The sequence below is a fragment of the Ipomoea nil genome, unplaced genomic scaffold, assembly GCF_001879475.1.
Source record: "Ipomoea nil cultivar Tokyo-kokei standard unplaced genomic scaffold, Asagao_1.1 scaffold2705, whole genome shotgun sequence".
NCBI lineage: Eukaryota > Viridiplantae > Streptophyta > Magnoliopsida > Solanales > Convolvulaceae > Ipomoea > Ipomoea nil.
This window is the reverse complement of record NW_017619133.1, coordinates 87317-110627: the sequence shown is the minus strand read 5'-3', so window position 1 is coordinate 110627 and position 23311 is coordinate 87317. Positions and strand designations below refer to the sequence as shown.

At 34.5% G+C, this 23311-nt stretch overlaps 2 protein-coding genes and 1 long non-coding RNA gene across 3 annotated transcripts; all 3 read left to right on the top strand.

Moving 5' to 3' along the window:
• Nucleotides 1-2857: 2857 nt before the first annotated feature.
• LOC109156221 lies at nt 2858-10389 on the top strand. The gene is made up of 3 exons (XR_002049972.1): nt 2858-2956; nt 8818-8823; nt 10377-10389. It is a non-coding gene; the product is annotated as an uncharacterized LOC109156221 (long non-coding RNA).
• Nucleotides 10390-10783: 394 nt separating this feature from the next.
• Nucleotides 10784-11320, top strand: LOC109156247. Its single transcript, XM_019304105.1, has one exon. The coding sequence runs from the start codon at nt 10784-10786 to the stop codon at nt 11318-11320; it is 537 nt and encodes a 178-aa protein (XP_019159650.1).
• A 3996-nt stretch (nt 11321-15316) lies between these two features.
• Nucleotides 15317-17379, top strand: LOC109156220 (glutelin type-A 1-like). The gene is made up of 3 exons (XM_019304080.1): nt 15317-15762; nt 16239-16959; nt 17049-17379. Exons 1-3 carry the CDS (start codon nt 15567-15569, stop codon nt 17197-17199), a joined length of 1068 nt encoding a protein of 355 aa, XP_019159625.1. The 5' UTR covers nt 15317-15566; the 3' UTR covers nt 17200-17379.
• The last annotated feature ends 5932 nt before the right edge of the window (nt 17380-23311 follow it).

The following is a 23311-nucleotide window of genomic DNA, read 5'->3' as shown; positions in this document are numbered from 1 at the left end:
TTCACCATGTTGCCGTCGACGAGCGAGAAAGAGGGAGAGTGATGACCTGAGGTACGCAGCGATGGTGGAGGCAGCTAGTGTCTTGGCGTGGTGCTGTGATGGTGCGACGAAGAACGGCAGCAGCAACGACGATCTCAAACCTGCGTCTAGCTTCCACCGGAAAAGTACATAATTTAATTTTTCATTTATTATTTTTAAAAAATGAGGGTAAATTTGTCTTTTCAATTAAAATTTGCTGGCAATTTGACCAAATGGACCAAAATTGATACAAATTGAATAGTTAGGGTACTAAATTGTTAGTTTTTAAAGTCGTGAATTGAAATTAACAACACCCCAATAGTCATAAGACCAAAAGTGTAATTTACTCAATATATTATTATGCCACTTTTTATGTTAAGAATGATATTTTTTTAATATACAACATGCATAATAGGAATTCTAATGGCGTCTGTCACATCTATATATCGGATCGATTTACTTTTCATATGTTGTTTCTGAGCTATTACACCAGAGCAACATTTGTCTAATGCACACTCTTAAATAATTATTGTGAGTTTCTCTTGTCATCTAAAAAAAATTGAAAACCAACAATTCAAAAGCCTAATATTAAAGTAAAGTCAACATAAAGTCTAGAGGAGAACCCTCTCACTACATAGGGCCTTAGCTAACGCATGTGTAGGCTAATTCGCTGAACGAGGTATGTGACCAAAAATGCAAGAAAGAAACCAGCTACTTTACATGCGTGAACAATTGAATCAACCTAAGACCAATATGAATTATATATTGAGAAGTTGAAGATCATGTGTTTCTTAAATATGGAATTGTTGGATATTTCTTGTTTGCAGTTCTTTATAAAGTAATACTCCGTAAGTTCTTTACTATTATTTGTTCATAGTATTTTTCATTTCATTTATTATAATTATTATATTAGTAATATATATGATTGGTTGCAGGGGGCGGACCCAGTATGCGGGCAGTTGTCCCCACTCCTCCCACCCCACCCCTTTATATATATGTATTATATGTATACATATATAACATGAAATATTATATAAAATCTATATTTATGTCAAAAATATTAATAGTTTAAATAGCTTAGTTGGTTGAACTTTAAATTTTATGTCATAAAAGGCTTATGTCATGGGTTCAAATCTCATTAGCAACACTTTTAATTATCTTCTCTCTTTCATTTCTTCACGAGATAAATTAAATATTTTTAGTCTACTTTTTATGAATCATTTAATTAACAAATTAAATACTCTTTTAGTCTAGTTTTTATAAATCATTTAATTAATGTAGTATACAAGTTTATAATATACTTTATTGTATTCGAATTAATTTAGAAAAATCGATCTAACTAAAAGAAATTAAAATTTAAAAGTATTTATGAATATATTGTTATTAAAATTATTTTTATCTAATTGATTATGTTTCATATTTTCTCATAAATATATTGTAATTTATAATGTATTTTGTATTTTAACCTTATTATGGTTGTTTGATATTTTGCCATTAACATTTCTAACGTCATTTAATATCCGGCCCCCACCCCACCCCCCACCCCCCAGATGATTTTATGGATCCTCCACTGATTGGTTGTGTTTCTGAATATGAGTCGTCTTTATAACGAATTTGGTTTGGCATCAAAGACCATGTATGGCTTCTTCGATCCAAATTGGATTCAACAAAAAATGACGACTAGAGATGAACGGACAGGGTATATAAATGTCACCCTGCAATATGGGAAGAAACAATGCTATTTAGCCCCATATGTTTTAGAGTAAGTTTTAATTGTTTCAAATAAAATAACTTATATATAATATACTTCTATTTTATATTATATTTACTTACAACTAATACATTATTTATTTGTAGTGGGCATTGGATATTGATGGCAATTTGTCCTCTATTATATGAAATCTATTGTTTTGATTCAATTGGAGGTGAACCACGTGAGGACATTAAAGATATAGTTGAAATTTATGTAAACTTATTAGTAATTAATAATTGTTATTAATTATTAATAAAGTACGATGTCATAAAGTATTTATTATACTTATCTCTTATATTTATAGGTGTTGAAGATAACAAGTATGTTCAGAAACCAACTCGTCCACCAAAATGGATTAATGGCCCGTTTGGTTCACGGAATAGGCCGGGAATGGCATAGCATTCCCAGTAATAGGCCTATTCCTTTGTTTGGTAACCATTTCTATTACCAGGAATACTATTCCTGGTAATAGCCTATTACCTCAAATAAGGTAATAGCTATTACTAGGGCCCCCCCTAGTATTAGCCTATTACTGAACACTCAGGAATAGATTTTAGAATCTATTTTCTTTTTTACCCCTTTCTTTAACCTAATTTTTTATCCTATATATAAATTTATCCTATTTCACCACCGTCGTCGCCACCACCACCATCACCGCCACCGCCGCCAGCACCACCACCACCACCACCGCCGCCACCACCATCACCACCACCGCTACCACCATCACCGCCACCACCACCGCCGCCGCCGCCACCGCCACCACCACCATCGCCACCATCACATATTTTTATAAGGGTATTTATGTCTTTTAAAACATATTTCATTTCTATTCCTTAAATCAACCAAACACTGTAATATAATTCCTAAAGTCTATTCCTTCCGCGAACCAAACAATAGAATACAATTCCTATTCTATTCCTTGCCTATTCCATTCCTTATGGAATAGCATTCCTATTACCTCAAAATTCATTCCGTGAACCGAACATGTTGTAAATGTTTGGTAAGTATTTCATACATTTGTAAAACTACATATATTTTATTGTTTTTATGAAATAAATTCTTAATTGTATTTTAATTCAAATGTAGTGTGCCAAACAAGTTGGAAGTGCCGAATGCGGATTTTATGTGATGAAATACATATTTGAAATACTTTCCAAAGAAGCATACAAAGGAATGAATAAGGAAGTCTACTATACTAATAAGAGTCCAAGAGAGTTATGCCTATAATCAGTAGAAAAAATGACGGTCAAATTTTTTAATCAAATGAATGGCTCAAATTGATCAGATTTTAATTTTTCCTTGAGATTTCCTAATTTATCCTTAATGAATATGATTATCCGTTAACTTTTCCGTTAAATATTATCTTTTTCATTAATTTCTGTTAGTTCACCGTTAACTTGCTCATTGCTTTCAATAAGAAAGGTCTTAGGTTCGAACCGCATCCCAATCAAAGTTGTCATAATTAGTACTCTATTTTACTCTTATTAAATTATAAATAAATAATAAATTAGTAGCTACAACAAAAAAATAATACATATGCATTTCTTTAATTTAGAATTATGTGTCTACAATGCCTTTATTAAAAAAAAAATTATTCATTATCAATAAATTAAATAAGAGAAATAATTTCATTAGTTATATTGTCCTTATTTTTCTCCAATAAAAAAAAATTCTTTATATTCAAAATTCAAATTCATCAATTGATTATATTCGCTACATTGTCCCTACAATGTATTTATTAAAAAAAATTATTCATTATCAATAAATTAATTAAGAGAAAAAATTTCATTAGTTATATTGTCTTTATTTTTCTCCAATGTAAAAATTCTTTACATTCAAATTCATCAATTGATTATATTCACTATATTGTCTATTATCTTTTTTGTGCACTATTTTTTAATTAAATATCAAAGCTATAATACAAAATAATGCTATATATTTATGTACCAAGTATTTTATTAATACCATGAAAAAATTTAAAAAATTTAAGTTAATAAAGCCATATATTAACTATTTGAGGGATTTGTTGACAAAGAGAGTATTCAAATCACACAACAAATTGAAGTTAGAAACTACCTCGCAATGTCCTTGTTTGACAATTAGCAGTTAGCAGTTAGCAGGTTATATTAGCGGATTTGACCAACGAATTATATCAACGGTTGGTAAAAAGATATTTGAAAAAATTAGGTATTTAAATTAACATTTAAAATGAACTAAGGGTATACATATAATAATAATAATAATAATAATAATAATAATAATAATAATAATAATAATAATAATAATAATAATAATAATAATAATAATAATAATAATAATAATAATAATAATAATAATAATAATAATAATAATATAATAATAATAATAATTGTTTAAATAATAATTTTTTTAAAAAATATAGATATGTTTTGGAGAAATCATTCTCAAAAACGTTAAGTGAAAATATTGTAAATTGCAATGTTTGTATTTCCAGTGGTTTGGAACAAATTGTTGCTTCAAACTGTTGAATAACCAAAACATTTTCTTTAGCATTTTGATCTTTGGGTTACATCATATTTATCAATCGTCCAATATCTTTGGGTGACATTATAATTAAAAAATTTAAATTTTTACTACATCAAGATTCCTTAAATTAGGAATTTCTTTATCCATAATAATTTATTCAACAATAATGGTTGAACTAAATGAACACTGAGCAAAACACCTAAAGGACTGGTACCGTTGATTCATTCATTGATCTTGTATATATGTGCATTCATTAAATATATTAGAGACATATGTGTCAAGTTCTTAATTGATGAATGGATTAATACATTGCTTGATTAGCTCACCAAAAGATAAATGAACTTAGAGACATATGTGCCAAGTTCTTAATTGATGAATGGATTAATACATTGCTTGATTAGTACGTGAAGTAGTATAATTGATATTGATAATTTTAGATTTAAATTGTATTATTAATTAGTATCGATCAATTGTGAGATTTATTACTTTTATTGATTGTGAGATTATAAATATTAAATTATTGTGATAAGATATTTGGGTAGGTTTTGGGTCTAAATTAGTCATTAAAACATCAACGCCGACGTCGTATGTATTTATTTTTTTCAAAAAATTAACTTACCACGTTGGGTTTTAGACCAAAAAAAAAAAAAAAAAAAAAAAAACTAATATACAACACCAGTTATTAATAAACTAGTTTTTTTACGCGCTTTGCGCGAATGAGATAATGCCCAATGATTCTTTTTAAATAAGTATTTTAAAGTATATCAATGCAATATTATATAGAAGATGTTCATGCATAGGTAAATACATGTTGAATTTGTTTATTTAAAATCAGTAATTTAAAGTATATAAATGCAAGATAATATATGAGAGATTGATTATATATAACTGTCACAAAAATAAATGGAATAAGGTTTAAATTGGCCACTAAACGTAACCTGAAAATGCAATTAGATCACTGAACGGAAAAAAAAAAAAAAAAAAAAAAAAAAAAAAAAAAAAGCAATTAGGCCACTGAACACTTCAAATGTATGCAATTTCACCTGATAGCAGGTTACCTGCTTACGTGGCAGCTGGATTGGCATTTTAAATAATTTTTAATAATAAATTTTTAAAATATTAAAAAAAAAATTAAAAGAATTAAATAAATAAAATAAATGACGGGGTGGTCGTCGGCTACCCCGTCTGTTTTTTTTTTTTTTCAATTTTTTTAAAAAATTATTATTGAAAATTATTTAAAATGCCAACTCAGTTGTCACGTAAGTAGGTAACTTGCTAAAATTGATGGTAACATGTTATCCGGTGAAATTGCATAGATTTGGAGTGTTCAGTGGCTTAATTGCACATTTTTGGAGTGCTCAGTGCCCTAATTGCATTTTCATGTTACATTCAATGGCCAATTTGAACCTTATTCCAAAATAAATGTTTGCAACTTTGTAATAACGTTATTCTAAAAGCGATAGTCTAAATAAATACAACTTTTGGTTTAAATTTCTCTAATTCTCGTTTGGGTAGCATTGTCATTGTCTTCATCTTCAGTATATTTTTTATTTTTTATTTTTTTGTTATTGGTTGTATGTCATGTGCAATTAGGTTATTGTTGGTAGCATAGAGAGGGATTCATCATGTAATGAGATTATGGTTTAGGAAGCTTTATATTTGCCTTGTTGTGTATATGACTATGACTTTAGTTGTGCTATGAACTCTTTATCTTACAAGCACATGTTGATATTTGATAGTGGTAATTTAATTTCCCCTACATGTTTCGTGTGTTGTGAGATGTGTGTCATAAGTTATCATGTGAAAGTATTGAACAAAATATTAATATTTATTATATTTTTATAAAATACATGGTAAATAAATATAAATATATATATATATATATATATATATATATATATATATATATATATATATATATATATATATATAAACATATTTTGTATTATAACTTTGATATTTAATTACAAGATAATGTAAAAAGAAGACAATAGATAATGTAGCGAATATAATAAATTAATAAATTTGAAGGTAAATAATATTTGAATTGTATAAAATAAAGATAATATAACTAATGAAATTATATTTCTTTTTATTTTTTTTATAACGAATAATTCATTTTAAATAAAGGCATTATAGACACCTAATTCTAAATTAATTAAATGCATATGTATTATTTTTTATTGTAGCTACTAATTTATTTTTTAATTTAATAAGAGCAATAAAGTGGCCTACATACTTTTCATCCACAATAATGAAATTATTGATTTTTTTTTATTTCCACTTGTTGTTGAGACAAATTGTTTTGAGAGTTTGTCAATGACAATTACTATCAATAGAGGATGATAATAAATAATTCAAAATATAAAGTTACAATATATATTGTTATAATAATACAGTAAAAATTAACTTATAAATTTTAATTTTTTAGAAGTTTTCATGCATTGATAAAAACATAATTAAAATATTATGTTTTGTTCTCAATAATCAAAATAAGATTAATTAAACGAAAAAAAAAAAAAACTTAACTTAAATTTATTTTTTTAAATGAAAGAAAATCAAATGATAGATGCATCTCAAATTCTCTCTCTAGGCTCTCTAGGGTTTTTGCCTCCACACTAGGGTTTTCCTAGGTTTTTGCTTCGTTGATTACTATCCGGCAACTGCCGGCGAGATCTACTGGCCAGACAGTCGCACGATGTCTACGGGACAGCCGACTCCGGACGCACAGCCGAGTACGAAGGATGATGACGTAGCGGTGGTAACCGAACAGTGGGCAGAGTGGTCGTTGGAGGAGGAGGAAACGACCTTCGCACCAATCGGGGATGAGGTGGGGAACGCCGGAGAGGAGGAGGAGGAAACGTGGAAGGTGGTTGGGAGATTTCTAACGCAGAAGATGGTGAAACTTGAGTTCATGCGCTAGGTCCTAGCATCTGTATGGCAACCGGTTAGGGGAGTTCAAGTTACAGAGATCCAGAGGGGTGTGTTCTTGTTCGTTTTCTTTCATAGAACGGACGTGTTTTATGTTTTGGATTGGGGTCCTTGGGCTTTTGAAAACAATGCCTTAGTATGCAGGGAGGTTCCGCCGGATACCACTCCGGGGGAGGTGCCGTTGAATACAATTGATATGTGGGTGCAGTTGCATGACATGCCACTAGGGTATACGTCTCAATCGGTACTAGAGCAAGCTGGAAATTTCATAGGTACTTTTGTTAAACATGATGATCGTTTTGAAGGGGCTCCGTGGTTAACTTTCCAACGGATTAGGGTTTCTATTCCGGTTGATAAGCCGCTACGACGACGGATGAAGCTTTTGAAAAGGGATATGTCCACGACTTGGGTAACTTTTCGCTATGAACGGTTCCACAGGTTCTGTTTTTTCTGTGGTATAATGGGACATCTATACACTTTTTGCATCAAGGCACGGGACTCTGGAATCCCGTTGGAACGATACCCGTATGGTCCGGATATGTGAGCTGGTGGATCCCGGAGCGCTCCTAGAGCGGTTGGGGATAACTGGCTTGTGCCGGTGGGCGGGAGACCGCGTCCGATTGAGGCGGAGAACGGGGTGTCAGGGGTGGTGGCCGTACGGTTGGGTCACGGTGTACCGGTACAGATTGGGGCGGCGAAAGGAGAGCAGGTTGAGGCCACGGTCAAACGCTACCGGCAGGCCATGAGTGGGGGCCGGGGTACGGAATTCGAGGGTGAGGATGTGGTTATGCAAGAGGGTTAAAAAAACTTGTCCATTGCGGGAGCTGTTTCTCAGCCCCGCCCATCATCATGAGTACGCTAAGCTGGAACTATCGTGGCTTGGGCAATCCACGAACAGTTCGACAGATAGTGGACCTGGGGTCCCGTAAGAAGCCGGATTTCATGTTTTTAATGGAAACCAAGGTGGCGCGGATACATGCGGAACGGATCCGTGTTAGTCTTGGGTACGAAGGATTATTTTATGTTGATAACGATGGATTGAGTGGTCGTCTGGCTCTTTTTTGGAAGATAAATAATACGGCACAATTATTGAATTACTCTAAGAACCATGTGGATGTAGAAGTGCATGTGGATGGGAAGTGGTGGCGGATGACGTGCTTTTATGGCTTTCCGAAACGACAGGATAGGAAAGACTCCTGGGACTTATTGCGCACGTTAAGTGGCAGATCCACACTGCCGTGGGTGGTGTTGGGGGATTTTAATAATATCTTGTTCCAGCACGAGAAGAAAGGAGGTAATCCGTATCCTGATAGTCTCCTACGTGGTTTTGGGGAGGCTGTTGATGAGTGTGGTTTGACGCAGATGCCCATGAGAGGACACCAGTTCACGTGGGAGAAAGGTAAAGGCACGCAGAATTAGATTGAGGAAAGGCTTGATAAGGTACTGACAACGGCAAATTGGTGTGATGTCAACCGGAATGCATGGGTGGAGAATATACGGACTAGAGCTTCGGATCACTCGATTCTTTTCCTCAATGTTAATGCAACATGCATACCGATGAGAGGGAACCCGAGGGATTTTAGGTTTGAGATGCATGGCCTGGCTCTTAGATGAAGGTTGTAAGGAGGTTGTTGAGACTGCCTGGCAGAATGGAAGAACAGAGGGTTTACTTGGCTGTCAGCAATATTGTGGGGAAAGGTTAATGCGTTGGGGTGGTGATCGTTTTCATAAGTTTGGGAAGCGTATTGACCAGCTACGACGGCGCCAGGAGACTATCCGAAGCCGAAGGGACTCGGCGGCATTGGCCGAGTTCCAACAGATTGATGATCAGTTGAATCAGCTGGAAGCCCACAAAGATGTGTTTTGGAGACAACGGGCGAAGCAGCATTGGCTTCGGGGAGCAGATGCCAACACGAAGTTTTACCACAGGTATGCCTCTGCCCGTAGGAAAAAGAATTTGATTGTGCGTATTAAAGATAATAATGATTTGTGGGTTAAAGGGGATAGTATGAAAACGGTAATCTTGGATTATTATAGGAATATTTTTTCCTCTAATAATTCTAGTTGCTCGGGCCCTTTGTTTGATAATTTTTGCCCCCGGGTTACTCAAGAACAGAATGCAGCATTGGTTCGCCCCTATGAGGCTGATGAGGTGAGAACAACAGTTTTTTCTATGTTTCATGATAAAGCACCGGGCCCGGATGGAATGAATCCGGGTTTCTATCAGCACTTTTGGAGTGTGGTAGGGGAAGATGTTACTCGGTTTATAACAAACTCCTTGAATTCATGTGCTTTCCCGGAGGGGTTAAATGATACTAATATTGTGCTAATCCCTAAGAAAACACTGCCTGATACAGTTGCGGATATGAGACCAATTGCATTGAGCAATGTTATCTACAGAGTAATGGCAAAGATGATTGCGAATAGGATGAAACCACTGATGGGAGGAATAATCTCAGAATCTCAAAGTGCGTTTATTCTGGGGCGTTTGATTACAGACAATATCCTGGTGACAGGAGAGGTGGGGCATTACTTGAATAGGAAGCAGTGTGGTCGTGCGGGGTGGAGTGCTCTTAAGCTGGATATGTCAAAAGGTTATGATAGAATGGAATGGCCTTTCTTGAGGAAAATGATGACTGTTATGGGTTTCGATGATAGCTGGATCCGACTCATTATGTTGTGTGTTACAACAGTTAAATATTCGGTAATGGTCAATGGGGAAGTAGGGGGTGTGTAACTCCCACTCGTGGACTCAGACAGGGAGATCCTCTTTCTCCCTATTTATTTATTATTTGTGCGGAGGGGCTTTCAATGCTTTTGCAGAAGGCACAGATGGATGGAGCTATACATGGGTGTAGGGTGGCTAGAGGGGCACCACCGATCTCACATTTATTTTTTGCAGATGACAGCCTGTTGTTTTTCAAAGCAAACATTCAGGAAGCAGCTGTTGTTAAACAATGTCTTATTAGATATGAGAAATTGTCTGGCCAAGTTGTGAATTTTAATAAATCAAGTGTTTGCTTTAGTAGAAATACCTAAGTGGCGCAGAGAGAGTAGGTGGCGTGGTGTCTGGGCGTGGATCAGGCATCCAATTTTGGGAAATATCTTGGTCTACCTTCTTTTGTTGGAAGAAATAAAAATGTTGCATATGTGGAGGATAAAATCGCAGAGAATTGGTTCATGGAATAAAAAGCTACTCTCACAGGCAGGGAAAGAGGTACTCTTGAAAAGTGTGGCTCAATCTATGCCTACATTTTCCATGAGTATTTTTTTGCTACCTGAAACGGTGTGTTTATCTATTCAGCGGACTATGAACAAATTTTGGTGGGGAACGGGTGCGGATCGTGGAATCCATTGGAAAGCTTTGGATACACTATGTATCCCTAAGAAATATGGGGATTAGGTTTTAAGGACCTACGCGCTTTTAATCTGGCTATACTGGGGAAACAGACATGGAGATTTCTTACTGATCCAAACACTTTGGTGGCAAAAATTTATAAAGCACGGTACTACCCTACAACCACTTTTGTTGATGCTACTGTAGGGAATTGCCCAAGTTACTGCTGGCGAAGTATTATGGCTGCCCACGATCTAGTCTGCGCTGGGGTGCGCCGAAGGATTGGAAACGAGAAGGAGACATTGATATGGGGCCACCCATGGTTATCTGATGACCCCAGCCCTTTGGTTCAAACACTCATGCCTGATGAGTTAAGGGAAGCATTAGTGGTTGGCCTAATTGATCAAGATACGAATACCTGGGATCTACATATTCTCTCTGATTTATTCATTCCTGAGGATGTAGCCCGGATTTCAAGGATACCTGTAAGTCCAGATTATGACGACTCATGGTATTGGGTGGGGGACACACAAGGAATATACACGGTTAAAAATGCCTACAGGCGTATTATGGGGGATTATATTGATAACCTAGGAGATTTTGATAAATGGGTTACATTATGGAGATTAAAAGTGCCACCTAAATGGAAAACCTTTTTGTGGAGAGCTGTTTCTGGCATACTTCCCACCACTGATAATTTGATTATTAAAAGGGTAGAGGTGGATCCTATATGCCCAATGTGTGGCCACATGCCCAATTTGTGGCCACGCACATGAGAATATTATGCATGCACTGATTCTATGTGATTATTCTAGGATGGTTTAGAATATTTCGAGATTACCTGTCACGAATATCCTAACTAATTTATTCCCATCATGGCTCGTAGTCGTGCTGAACTCGGTGACGGAGGAACAATTGAGACTGGCCGTAGGCGTTCTATACTACCTATGGACTGCTCGGAATTCGGCAGTATGGACTGCTCGGAATTCGGCAGTATGGGAAAAGGCACTGCCACGGCCTGGATCCACGGCGAGAAAGGCAGTGAGGGCCGAGGAGGCATACACCAAGCTCAATCGCACGTTGCGACAACCCGTTGCCACAACCGCTGCCACAGTGATACCAATACACGACACGCAACAACGACTAAGGTGTTTTTTCGACACCGGCTACAAGTAGCACACAGGAGAGGCGACATATGGAGTTGTGCTTCTCAATCACGATGGTTTTTTCGTGGCGGCCACGGCCGGCACCCTCCCTGGTGCTTTTTCACCTCTTATGGCGGAGGCACTCGCATGCAAGGAGGCCCTCGCATGGCTTAAGGGCCGCGATGTATTGATAGTCTACCTACTTACGGATTGCATGGAGCTGCGGAACATGATACACTTAAGAAGTACGGCTACTCGATCTTATGTTGGGGTCATTGTGGACCGGTGCAAGACATCTATGTCGTTATTTACATATTGTGCTTTAAATTATATTTCTAGAGCTGTCAATATGCATGCTCATACATTAGCTTCGTTAGCTTTCGATCAGGACCAACCTATGTATTGGGACATCATCCCTCCTGACTCTATTACTATGTTCATTCATTAATATACCAAGTTGCTTGGCTTTCAAAAAAAAATGATTTTCAAAGTTCCTAGTTTATAATCATTGAATGCTATGTATTTAGATGAGCTAATTATTTGACCAAAGTTTATATTAAATTTTATATTATATTTTTTAATACTTTGTAACCTATTTGATGCCAATTCTAATTGGGATGTGGTTCAACCCTAAGATCTTTCTTATAGAATTTAATGAATTTAATGAGTAAGTTAGGAATAATAAATAGTTAACGGATCACTGCGGACCTACACACCATACCTTCCCAAACCGACCTACACACCATACCTTCCCAAACCACCTTATTCCTATATTATATTCCCAAAGAGCATTCATATCACAGCTTGCAACTGCTCCTTATTATCACACAATTCAAATGAATCTTCCACCCAACCTGCAAATTAAAAGCAGTGTGAATAGATTCAGCCGCAAGTCTACAGGACACAAAGCGCATGTAAAACCACAGTTTCATTTTCATTCCATGCCGGAGACTACTGGACACGCCGGAGGGACCGCTACTTGCTTTATAAGGCCGGAGACTACAATTTGTTGCTCACTGCTTGCCTAGCCAGAGAAACATACCCCATCTAGAATAAGGGAGATGATAGAATTTCCCTTTAATTTATATTCCTAAAAGCTGAATTTAATTCAATCTTTAATGGTCACCAATGTTTTCCTATCTAAAGAAAATAGAAAATCATGTTACTATTGAAAAAAGAATTTGAGAATGAATTGAATTTAAATTCTATAGAAAAAAAACAAGTTTTAACTACAACACTATTTCCATCCATTATGTGATTGGTTGGTACGAGATAAGTTGTTCGAAATAATTATTATAAATATTCAAATATCTCAACCTAATAAAAATATGTGAAAATTATATAGAAATTTATTTAATATTTTTCCCTAAAATAATAGAAATAAAAAATATTTAAAGATTTAGGTAAAATTTGTTTTTTCCTCTTTTGTAAAATGGGGCAGAAAGGAATTAACCCAAACTTGGAGGATCAAATTAAAATAATTATGGAGGTTCAATAAATTTTACGCAATTATTGTGTAACGAATAAAGATCAGTTGATCACTGTAATTTGGATTTCTGATCCATGATTCATGAAGGCCAACTGACTCCTAATAAACAGCAGAGAAATCGCTAACAAACTCAATCCCCAGCTTTTTTTCTTAACTCTAATCCATCTATAAATATCATAACGGGGCTACAAAAATCTAAAAACCAACCCTGACCTTTTCCAAACTCACAATAATAGCTCAAATTAACGCACTCCTTTGCCCCTACACTCTAAAACATCAATTGCATTTTATATAATACATAATTAAATTTGTATACTTTTATACTTTTACATTTCAAAATTAATGATTATCATTTTAGTATTAGATTTGATACAAATAAATATAAAACACTGAAAATCAAATACAAAAGTGGCTGTAGTTTTTTGTAAGAATCTGACGTTATGGCTGTGGAGACCTGGGCTCGAATCTAGCAGCCACATTGAAACAAACTCGTTTTTGTTTTTTGCCATTTGTGATCTGAAACCACATGGTACATGGTTGCCACAAATGTTGTCTCCCTTTCTTCTCCATAATATAATGTACAACCAAATCTTATAATATCTTTAATTTCAATATTCTATCTTTAACGTGGATGTTGTGCAAAATATATATTTTAAAAAAATAAACCCAACAGCCACAACTCCAGTCGTTATATCATGCACCGCGGTGCATAATCGCGCGTCAAAACAGTACCATTTCTACAGTTATAATAGAGTGACACTACAGTGTGTCTAAACCGACACAGTCTCACATATTATTTTTATATTATCAAATGAAACTGCAGTTATATCAAAATAATACTGTAATTGTGGTGAAATGAAACTACAGTATATATAAAATGAAACTGAATAACATTTCACATATTTGAGTGTATATTGTACAATGAAGCTGTAATTATATTGAAATGATCATGTAGTTGTGTTTTAATGAAACTATAGTGTATATAAAATTAAATTAAATAACATTTTCACATATTTTAGTGTATAAATATTGATTAAAACTGTAGTTATATCGAAATGAAACTGTAGTTGTGATGAATTGAAACTGCAGTGTATACAAAATGAAACTGAAGAACAGAGTTATTTATTACGAAGATTATGTTTGTTTTCATTAAATAAAACGACGTCGTTTTGATGCGCGGTGCATAATCGATTATGCACCGCGGTGCACGATATAATTTGTCCCACAACTCCACAGTAGGAATCAGATTCCTGTTTGTTACATTATTTAATTATATTATTAGAATTTCAATGTAAAATATATATAATCTTATTTACTACTCCATCCATCCTATATTATATGTTAGTTTGGTTAATAATGTTTAATTGAAGTTATATACAATTTAATTTTTTATAATATTAAGTTTAGTATTATTATATAAAATTTTTAGAGTTAATACATACCTGATTTGGTACTTCGACTATAAAAATGAGATGTTGTATTTTTGCAACTAGATCAATATTTATTTGTGAAAATCATAATGTTCCTTTCTATTTATAGTTCTATCACAATGCTTTTAAAATGTATATGTAGATAACAAATAACAAAATATTTGACACATCAGTAATAATCTACACATGCATATCAACTCAACATATATTACTTAATGGTTACATGTTAAAAATGCTAATTTAGGGTTCATGAATTTTATTTTTCATTAGTTCAATGATGCAATGGAATGTGTAATTTAATTCAATCTTCAATGGTGGCAGAATCTTTCCAGTACCTAAAGAAAAAATGAAAATCATTTTAATATTGAAAAAAAAAAGAATTTGAGAATGAATTGAATTTAAATTCTATAGGAAAAAAAATTTATCTACAACATTAATTCTATTGCTTGATTGGTTAATACGAGATAAGTTGTTAAAAAGAATTAATATAAATATTCAAATACCCTTATATATTTTGTAAATAATATAGAAATTTATTTAATATTTTCTCCTAAAAAATAGAAATAAAATATTTAAAGATTTAGGTAAAATTTGTTTTTTCTTTCCGCAAATTGGGGCAGCAACGAATTAACCCAAACTTGGAGGACCAAATTAAAATAATTTATGGAGGTTCAATAAATTTGACGCCATTATTGTGTAACGAATATCACTGTAATTTGGACTCTTCAGTCTTCTATCTGATCCATGATTCATGAATACCACCTGACTCCTAATAAACAGCAGAGAAATCGCTAACAAACCCAATCCCCAGCCCTTTTTTCTCTACTCTAATCCATCTATAAATACCAAAGCTTCTTCTTCTTCCAAATATCATAGCTTCATCTTTGGGTTGGAAGAGTAGTGGGATAGGCTTTTCTTGAATTATTTTTGCTAGGAATTTTTAACTTTTAAGAGAAAAATGGATCTTGATCTTTCCCCAAAGTTGGCCAAGAAGGTGTACGGTGGAGATGGCGGTTCTTATCACGCCTGGTGCCCGGAGGAGCTCCCCATGCTCCGCCAAGGGAACATAGGCGCTGCCAAGCTTGCTCTCGAGCAGTATGGCTTTGCTCTTCCTTCTTACTCTGATTCCGCCAGGGTTGCCTATGTTCTTCAAGGTACAATCTGTTTTTGAGTTCATTCTTGCTTTTGCTACTTGATCAATTGCCGTTTTCTGTTAATTGATTTGTTGGTTGAATCTGGGCTTGCTCTTGCCCCATCTTTGGATCACTGTTTTCTGGTGATTGTTGATTTTTTGCTTTCTTTGGGTTCTGATTTGTGATCGCACTTTTGGATGCTTCCATTTTTTTTTTCTCATCAAATACTTCTGTTTTTTTTTCTGTGTTTTGCTCTGAAAACCCTGGATTACATCTCTGGATAAAAACAGTTTTAACAAAAATTTGCAGCATGATAGGGTAGTACCCAGAGAGTTTTACCTCTTCCTTTGAGTAGAGTTTTACCTCTTCCTTTGAGTAGAGTTTCCTGGGTTTATGATCCAATTTGTTTTACTTTTCTAAACTCTTTGATGGGAATTGAGCTTGAGAGATAATGGGTAATTTGTATCTGAAGCTCCTTTTTTGTGATCCTGTTTTAGGCAGTGGAGTTGCTGGAATTGTCCTTCCTGAGAAAGAAGAGAAGGTTATTGCCATCAAGAAGGGCGATGCAATTGCTCTTCCTTTTGGCGTTGTTACGTGGTGGTACAATAAAATGGACACCGAGCTTGTAGTTCTCTTCCTCGGTGATACACAAACAGCTCACAAACCTGGTTCATTCACTGACTTCTTCTTGACCGGCTCTAACGGTATTTTTACTGGCTTTTCGACTGAGTTTGTGAGTAGAGCGTGGAATGTGGATGATGGTGTGGTTAAGAAGCTTGTCGGGAGCCAATCTGGGAAAGGCATTGTGAAGCTCGATGCGGGGGCCAACATGCCCGAGCCGAATCCGGACCACAGGAAGGGCATGGCACTGAACTGCGAGGAAGCTCCCTTGGATGTTGACATCAAGGATGGTGGGAAAGTTGTGGTCTTGAACACCAAGAACCTGCCCTTGGTTGGTGAGGTTGGGCTCGGTGCCGACCTTGTGAGGTTGAACGGGAATGCCATGTGCTCCCCGGGCATGTCCTGTGACTCGGCGCTACAGGTGACCTACATTGTGAGAGGGAGCGGTCGTGCTCAGGTCGTTGGTGTGGATGGCAAGCGCGTCTTGGAAACGACAGTCAAAGCCGGAAACTTGTTCATCGTGCCAAGGTTCTTCGTTGTCTCCAAGATTTCGGACCCCGATGGCTTGGAGTGGTTCTCCATCATCACTACACCCAAGTAAGTATTCTCGGAATGAAATTTGATTAGCATTCAACCATCCTAACATTTGATTGGCATTAATGGAAAGAAATTGGGTTTTATTGCAGCCCCATTTTCACTCATCTGGCGGGAAGAACCTCGGTGTGGAAGGCGTTATCCCCTCAAGTTCTCCAGGCGGCTTTCAATGTTCCTGCAGAGGTGGAGAAAGAGTTCAGCTCCAAGAGGACTGCAGAGGAGATATTCTTCCCACCAAACTAGGAGTGTAAATCTAGATGTGTACCCCATAATTATGTGCTCTACAAGCTTAATTATGGAGTTGAATGCTATGCTAAGGATATTGCACTCCAATTTTAATTTGTTGGACAAAATTGTTATTACGATGTTAACAAATTTAGCAATTGCACATAAATTCTAATTGGCAAAAATATCACTATGTCACCTATGGCCAAGTTCAAATTTGTGGACTAACCAAGGGTTAAAAATAAAGAAAAAAAAATAAAATGACATTTTTATAATTACTAGTGTTTTTAGAAACACATAATAGTGCATTCAAAAAAAAAAAAAACAATGCATTTAAAATTGCACTTTTTTTTCCATATAAACTTGGATAATAGATTGTTGTCATAGAGTACATTTGAGGGAGTATGCTCTTTCAATTGTACAATGTCACATAAAAATCCTAATTTAACCTTATTGTTTTAAGTTTTACCAACCTAAAACTTTCAAAGTTAACGGATTCTGTCAACTGCATATGATTAAGTGAAAGTGGTTGGCAATGCAGTGCTGGTCTTATTCAAACAAAATAGGGCGAAACTCCAAAGAGAGGTAGAGGTCGTCGGATCTGTTCGGACTATCGCCAAGATTCTCAATAGGGCAGAAAAGCGAAACTAAAGAGAGGTAGAGCTTGATCTTAATATACCTATTCTAAACTCACAATGATAGCTTGAGTAACTCAATCCTTTGACCCAACACTATAAAACATCAATCGCATTTTATATAATACATAATTAAATTTGTAATTGTTATAAACATATTTAGTGGACATCATTTGTAACAGATTGCTCATTATGCTATTCTAAGAATTCTTTCCAACACGTTATCAGCCTCGGCCACCCGATCCAGGCGCCAAAATGAGGATCAATTTTGAAGAATAATCACTAAAGAATTTATTAATTGACAGTGCACGTGTTTTCCTATTTTCATAAATATGTTGCGAAACAGAATGGCCGACCGAGATGTCCATCTCTGCCAATTATGGAACTCTTTTCTTCATAACCACCTTCACTAAGGAGCGGGTGGACCTGCCTGAAACAAATTCAGTCGGGGAATGGAAAAGTGCAATCTTTGTGTCAGACCCAACCTCCTTATACTGCAAGGTTTTTACGTGCTTTGTTGCTATTTGGAGAACTTGAAGAAATTAAAGATGGTTCTAAGGAAGCAGAGAGCAAGAAAATGCAAAGGAGTCCATCAGATGGGAGAATATCAAAGCTACATAATCGAAACCCAAAAGCTAAGTGTTCTTATGCCATTGATTATTTGGTGCAAATCAACATATGAATCTGCCTTTATCATCATCTTAATCTTGTTTGATTTTAAGACTTTGATAATTGAACTTTTCAGATCTAAGATTTTGAGCATGCTTGAATAGTTGGACTATTATAATAACTTGTTCATCAAATTAGCTTTCCTGGGTTTATACTTGCATAATTTTAATCATGTTTTGGATCCTATGCATGTTCATGGTTTAACAATGGTATTAATTTTTGAATGTGTATGATCCTAATTTTTTGACTGTGCAAAGTTCCAGAATTTATTCTTTCAACTTACCAAGTTGTGATGGTCTTAATAATGGTATTATTGATGTTAACAATTCAAGCCATGTTGCATGTTGGTTCATAGGAGACCTATTTATATTTATGTAGTTAAGATGCGAATTCTTAATGATATTTTTTTTCAAAATATTTGTTGAATGACGTTTGATGCTGGCATTATTATATTGCAATGGTTTTTTTTTTTTTTTTTTTATTACAAAGGAAAGAGATACCCATGCTGAAATTATTGGCTCGAAACCTAGACCTCCCACATAAGGGAGGGATCCGATATCAGTGGACCACAAGCCACTTGGTCTCAATGGTCATTACCTGTTCATATATACATGAATTATCTCAAGGTGTTAATGATAATGGTTTGAGCCTTGCATCAAAAGATGAAACTAGTTATGATTTTATTATCTGCCATTTTGTTTGCCAATTCGCCAAAGTTGGGGCTTCTTATGTTTCATGGTGATGAAAACCATCATTTATATTAAAGTTTTGAATATTCAAATTATGTGCCATCATGAAGTAGTATATGCAATGTATCATTTTGATGGTGCTAATCTATAAATAAATACCAAAGTTGAGTATTTAATCTCAATATGATTTTCATTGTTAGGTTGCACCTGTCGTTGCTAAACCTTTGTTTAATCTTATCGATTAGATGATATGAGTCTACATATTGTGATATATAGCACAAATATTGAATATAGCTATACCCAGAAGGCGAATTTATTGCACTAATTATATGTTAATAGCACCAGGACAAATTCTCCAAATGTAAAATTGACTTGGTATTGATATTAAAAAGTCAATTGTTATTTGTCCAAATTCAAGTTTATTGGTTGCGCTAATTTATTATAGCATTGTTTCACATGAGTCTTTGACATCGAAATAAATACCAAAGTTGAGTATTTAAACAAAAAGATAGTACCTATTTTTTTAATATAGTTTTGCCCAGAAGGCAAACTAAGAACGTTAATTTATCTGTCACTCGTTATCTTGCATGTCATTTATGATAGTCACATTGTACTCCAGTAGTAGTACATGACAAATTACACTAATTGTTTTGAATGTCATTGATTTTTTTGAAAGATATCAAAAACTTAGTTTCCTTTTTGCGAGAACATACTCTCTGAGTTTTAAATCTTCCCTACTTGACAATGTGTTTGGTCATTGGGCTATTTAAAAAAAAAAAAAAAAAAAGGTTTGAAAGATTCTGAATATGGATTGACCTTTGAGTGACTAATGACTCATGACTCGTGAATGAAGTCTGCAACTTCTATTTTTAATGTTATGCTACTATGCAAAAATGTTATGTGGTTAACAGCCAAAAGTGAGTCACACCATGTTGATTTGCCTGAAGCAAATAAATTGCTAATATTTGATAATATTTCACCATCTAATACTTCTTTTGGCGTTTAATCTCCCTAAGATTGTCGAATGTTTCACTCATTTTGTTAAATGTGTATGCTTGCCCTATCTGATTTTATATGCCTTTTGTGGTTAATTTCATATACATTTGACAACTTATTATGTTGCAATAATCTTTACATTTTAGAGACCCATTTTTTAATTATGGCATGACCAATTTGGGTTTCTTAGGGCAAACATAATGAGTTAGATATTACAATTTCTTATCCACATGAGTATTTTATAGAGCATGTGTGAAGGAGAAATTATTGAATTATCTGTTTTGGGGATATACTTTTGTTTTAAATCCAAATCTAACTCACGACATATCACAAATCAATCCCTCGAGGATTGTTATACCTAGTACATGGTTTCAAAATAAACATTTCCCTATCTGCGTTATTATTTATAGTGCGCAGTCTATTTCAATATATCACCACCACAACGTACCTCTAAAAAGGCTACCAAAGAAGCCTCTGTCTCTTGATTAATTAATATCAAGAGCACATGATAGGAGACCAATACATATCCTTAGGTACGCTGACTGCATACTTAATTAATGAAGATCGTTTCTCGGCATTAGGGGGAGATAAGAGTTCAAATTTAATAGAATGCCAAGAAATTTCATAAAATGAAAATATCTTCATTATTTAAATCCATGTACTAGTTAGACTGAACTGGAAGTTCAGAAGATGATATATTTGCGATATTAGTAAATAATATGCAGAATACATCTATTGATCATACTAATCATAAAAGAGTGACTAGGTCTCATGTACCTTCCCCAACCTGGACCAAATGAATATATCGATACTCCTTGATACCAGAAATATAGGAGATCCATCGGTGTAAGAAATAAGAATCATTATACTAGATCTAGTATAGAAACATTGTCACTCTTGAAATAGCATTGAATAATTTAGTCCTGAAGACGCTCGTCTAGATGACGAGAAACCCTAGTAATTTATAGGTGCACCAAAGAAACACAATACTAGGATGCGGAATGACCAGATCAAAATATTTTTGGGAAATGTCTAGAATCTGGTTGCTTTAGAAATTACCATTACTTTTACAAATATGGGAGACATTTATAAAAAGGTTATAGTTGTCAACAACACAATTGCCATTACAAATTGCTCCGTTATATAATAATATGGATCCAAAGTTAGGCATCGGAAGTGCGATGACTATTTAACGTATAAAGGAGCAATTAAGGCATAGCTCGACTCGCTAAAATGGATAATTCTCTTTATAACAATACACCATTTGAGCGTTAACCCTGAAGGTTACAAATGGGTGTGTGCATGAAAGAGAAATAAAAATAATGAGGTGATGAAGCGAGTTTGTAGTCTATGGGTTCACGCAGAGACCCTTAATTGATTTTAATCAAATATACTCTCCCACGGTAAATGGCATTAAGTTCCGCTACATAATACAATTGGCAGAATCATAAATTTAGATATGCAGTTAAATTTATTTTTGAGAAATCCCTGATGGATTTATATTTCTCGAAATGAGGATTTATTTAAGTATTATTATGTGTCATTATTTACTCTTTAAAGAGTTGCGAATGTGGTTATTATCCTCATGTAGAAGGAATAATATGTATCATTATGTGCTCAATAAAGAGTTGATAATTGACATATTTATTATCTCAGTTAATATTTTGATGTTATAAACATCAATATCTAAAGAGCTTGATGATATCAATTCATGTCTAAAGACGGAGATTTTGAAGCAAAAGCTTGGGAAAGCTAAGTATTATCTCGATCTGAAGATCGAGTTTTTCCTTAAAGAATCTTTATACACCAGTAAGTCAATATATAAAGGGCTACTTGGGTACTGGCTATTATTTTTGTATCCCCATAATGCCAAGTTCAAAAACTGGTTGTACTATATTTACCCCCATTGTCCTATAAAGGGACAATAAAGATTGTATTGCACAAATGATAAAAGGATATATAATGAAATCCTTTTGACTAGACATTATGATGTCAATATTATACCCACGTGAGCTCCAGAAGAGTCACGAGATTATTATAGAGTATATTCATTCCATTGATAGTTGTATATATTTATTTACAAAATTTCTCTATACATTTTGGAAATCTAATGTAAGGGAATTAAAGATTGTTATCTTGAGGGGGAGTATCATTTTATATAGATCAATCCCGAAGATTGAGTCTTGACGACTAACCGATGTACTCTTTTCCTTAGTTAAGTTTTCCCCACGGGGGTTTTCCTTAAATCTAAAATTTTTAATGAGGCAGCTAATCTAAAACAAGAATATACATACATCATGTACTCTTTTCCTCAACTAGTTTTTCCCACTGGGTTTTCTAGTGAGGTTTTTAACGAGGCATGAGTATGATATAGTAATGTAAATGAGGAAAAGTTGTAAAATAATTGCTTAAGTAGACAAATCCCAAAATCCTGAAGATTATGCCGATTGTGCCCTGAAGGTTGTACTCTTTTTCTCTTAACTAAGTTTTTCCCACAGGGTTTTCTTAAGTTAAGGTTTTTAATGAGGCAACCAGTACAACATATGTTCTTACAAATATCATGTACTCTTTTCTTCAACTAGGTTTTTCCCATGTGGTTTTCCTAGTGAAGTTTTTAACGAGGCATGAATATATACATATATACTCTTTTGTCTAGGTTTTTCTCACAGGGTTTTCCTAGCAAGTTTTTATCGAAGCAAAGATTGTGGACAAATAATGTCCAATGGGGAGTGTTATAAACATATTTAGTGGACATCATTTGTAACGGACGTAACGGATGCTTTGATTGCTTATTATGTATATTTATAACCTTTGTATTATATATAGATGGACACACCTTGTATCAAGAAGATGAATGAACAAAGATGATCCTCCATCTTCTCGATTTCTCTATTCTAAGAATTCTTTCAACAGTAATTAGCCTTTTACATTTCAAAATTAATGCAATCAAATTGAAATAATTTTATTATCAGTTGTGCTGTGGAGACCTGGGCTCGAATCCCAGCAGCCACAATTTAATTTGCATTTTGCCGATGCCCCCAATAAGGCTTTTGTTTCGGACAGGACGGTAGGTAGTGATATGCACTTTACTATACCATTGTTCAACTTCTTGATGCAATTATAGGTATAAACATTGCAAAC

Excerpts from the sequence above, each read along its gene's own strand:
- LOC109156247 (XM_019304105.1), top strand. The coding sequence starts at position 10,784 with ATGGCTGCCCACGATCTAGTCTGCGCTGGGGTGCGCCGAAGGATTGGA.
- LOC109156220 (XM_019304080.1), top strand. The coding sequence starts at position 15,567 with ATGGATCTTGATCTTTCCCCAAAGTTGGCCAAGAAGGTGTACGGTGGA. Across the intron at positions 15,763-16,238 it reads GGTTGCCTATGTTCTTCAAG|GCAGTGGAGTTGCTGGAATT; the intron begins GTACAATCTGTT and ends ATCCTGTTTTAG. Across the intron at positions 16,960-17,048 it reads TCCATCATCACTACACCCAA|CCCCATTTTCACTCATCTGG; the intron begins GTAAGTATTCTC and ends GTTTTATTGCAG.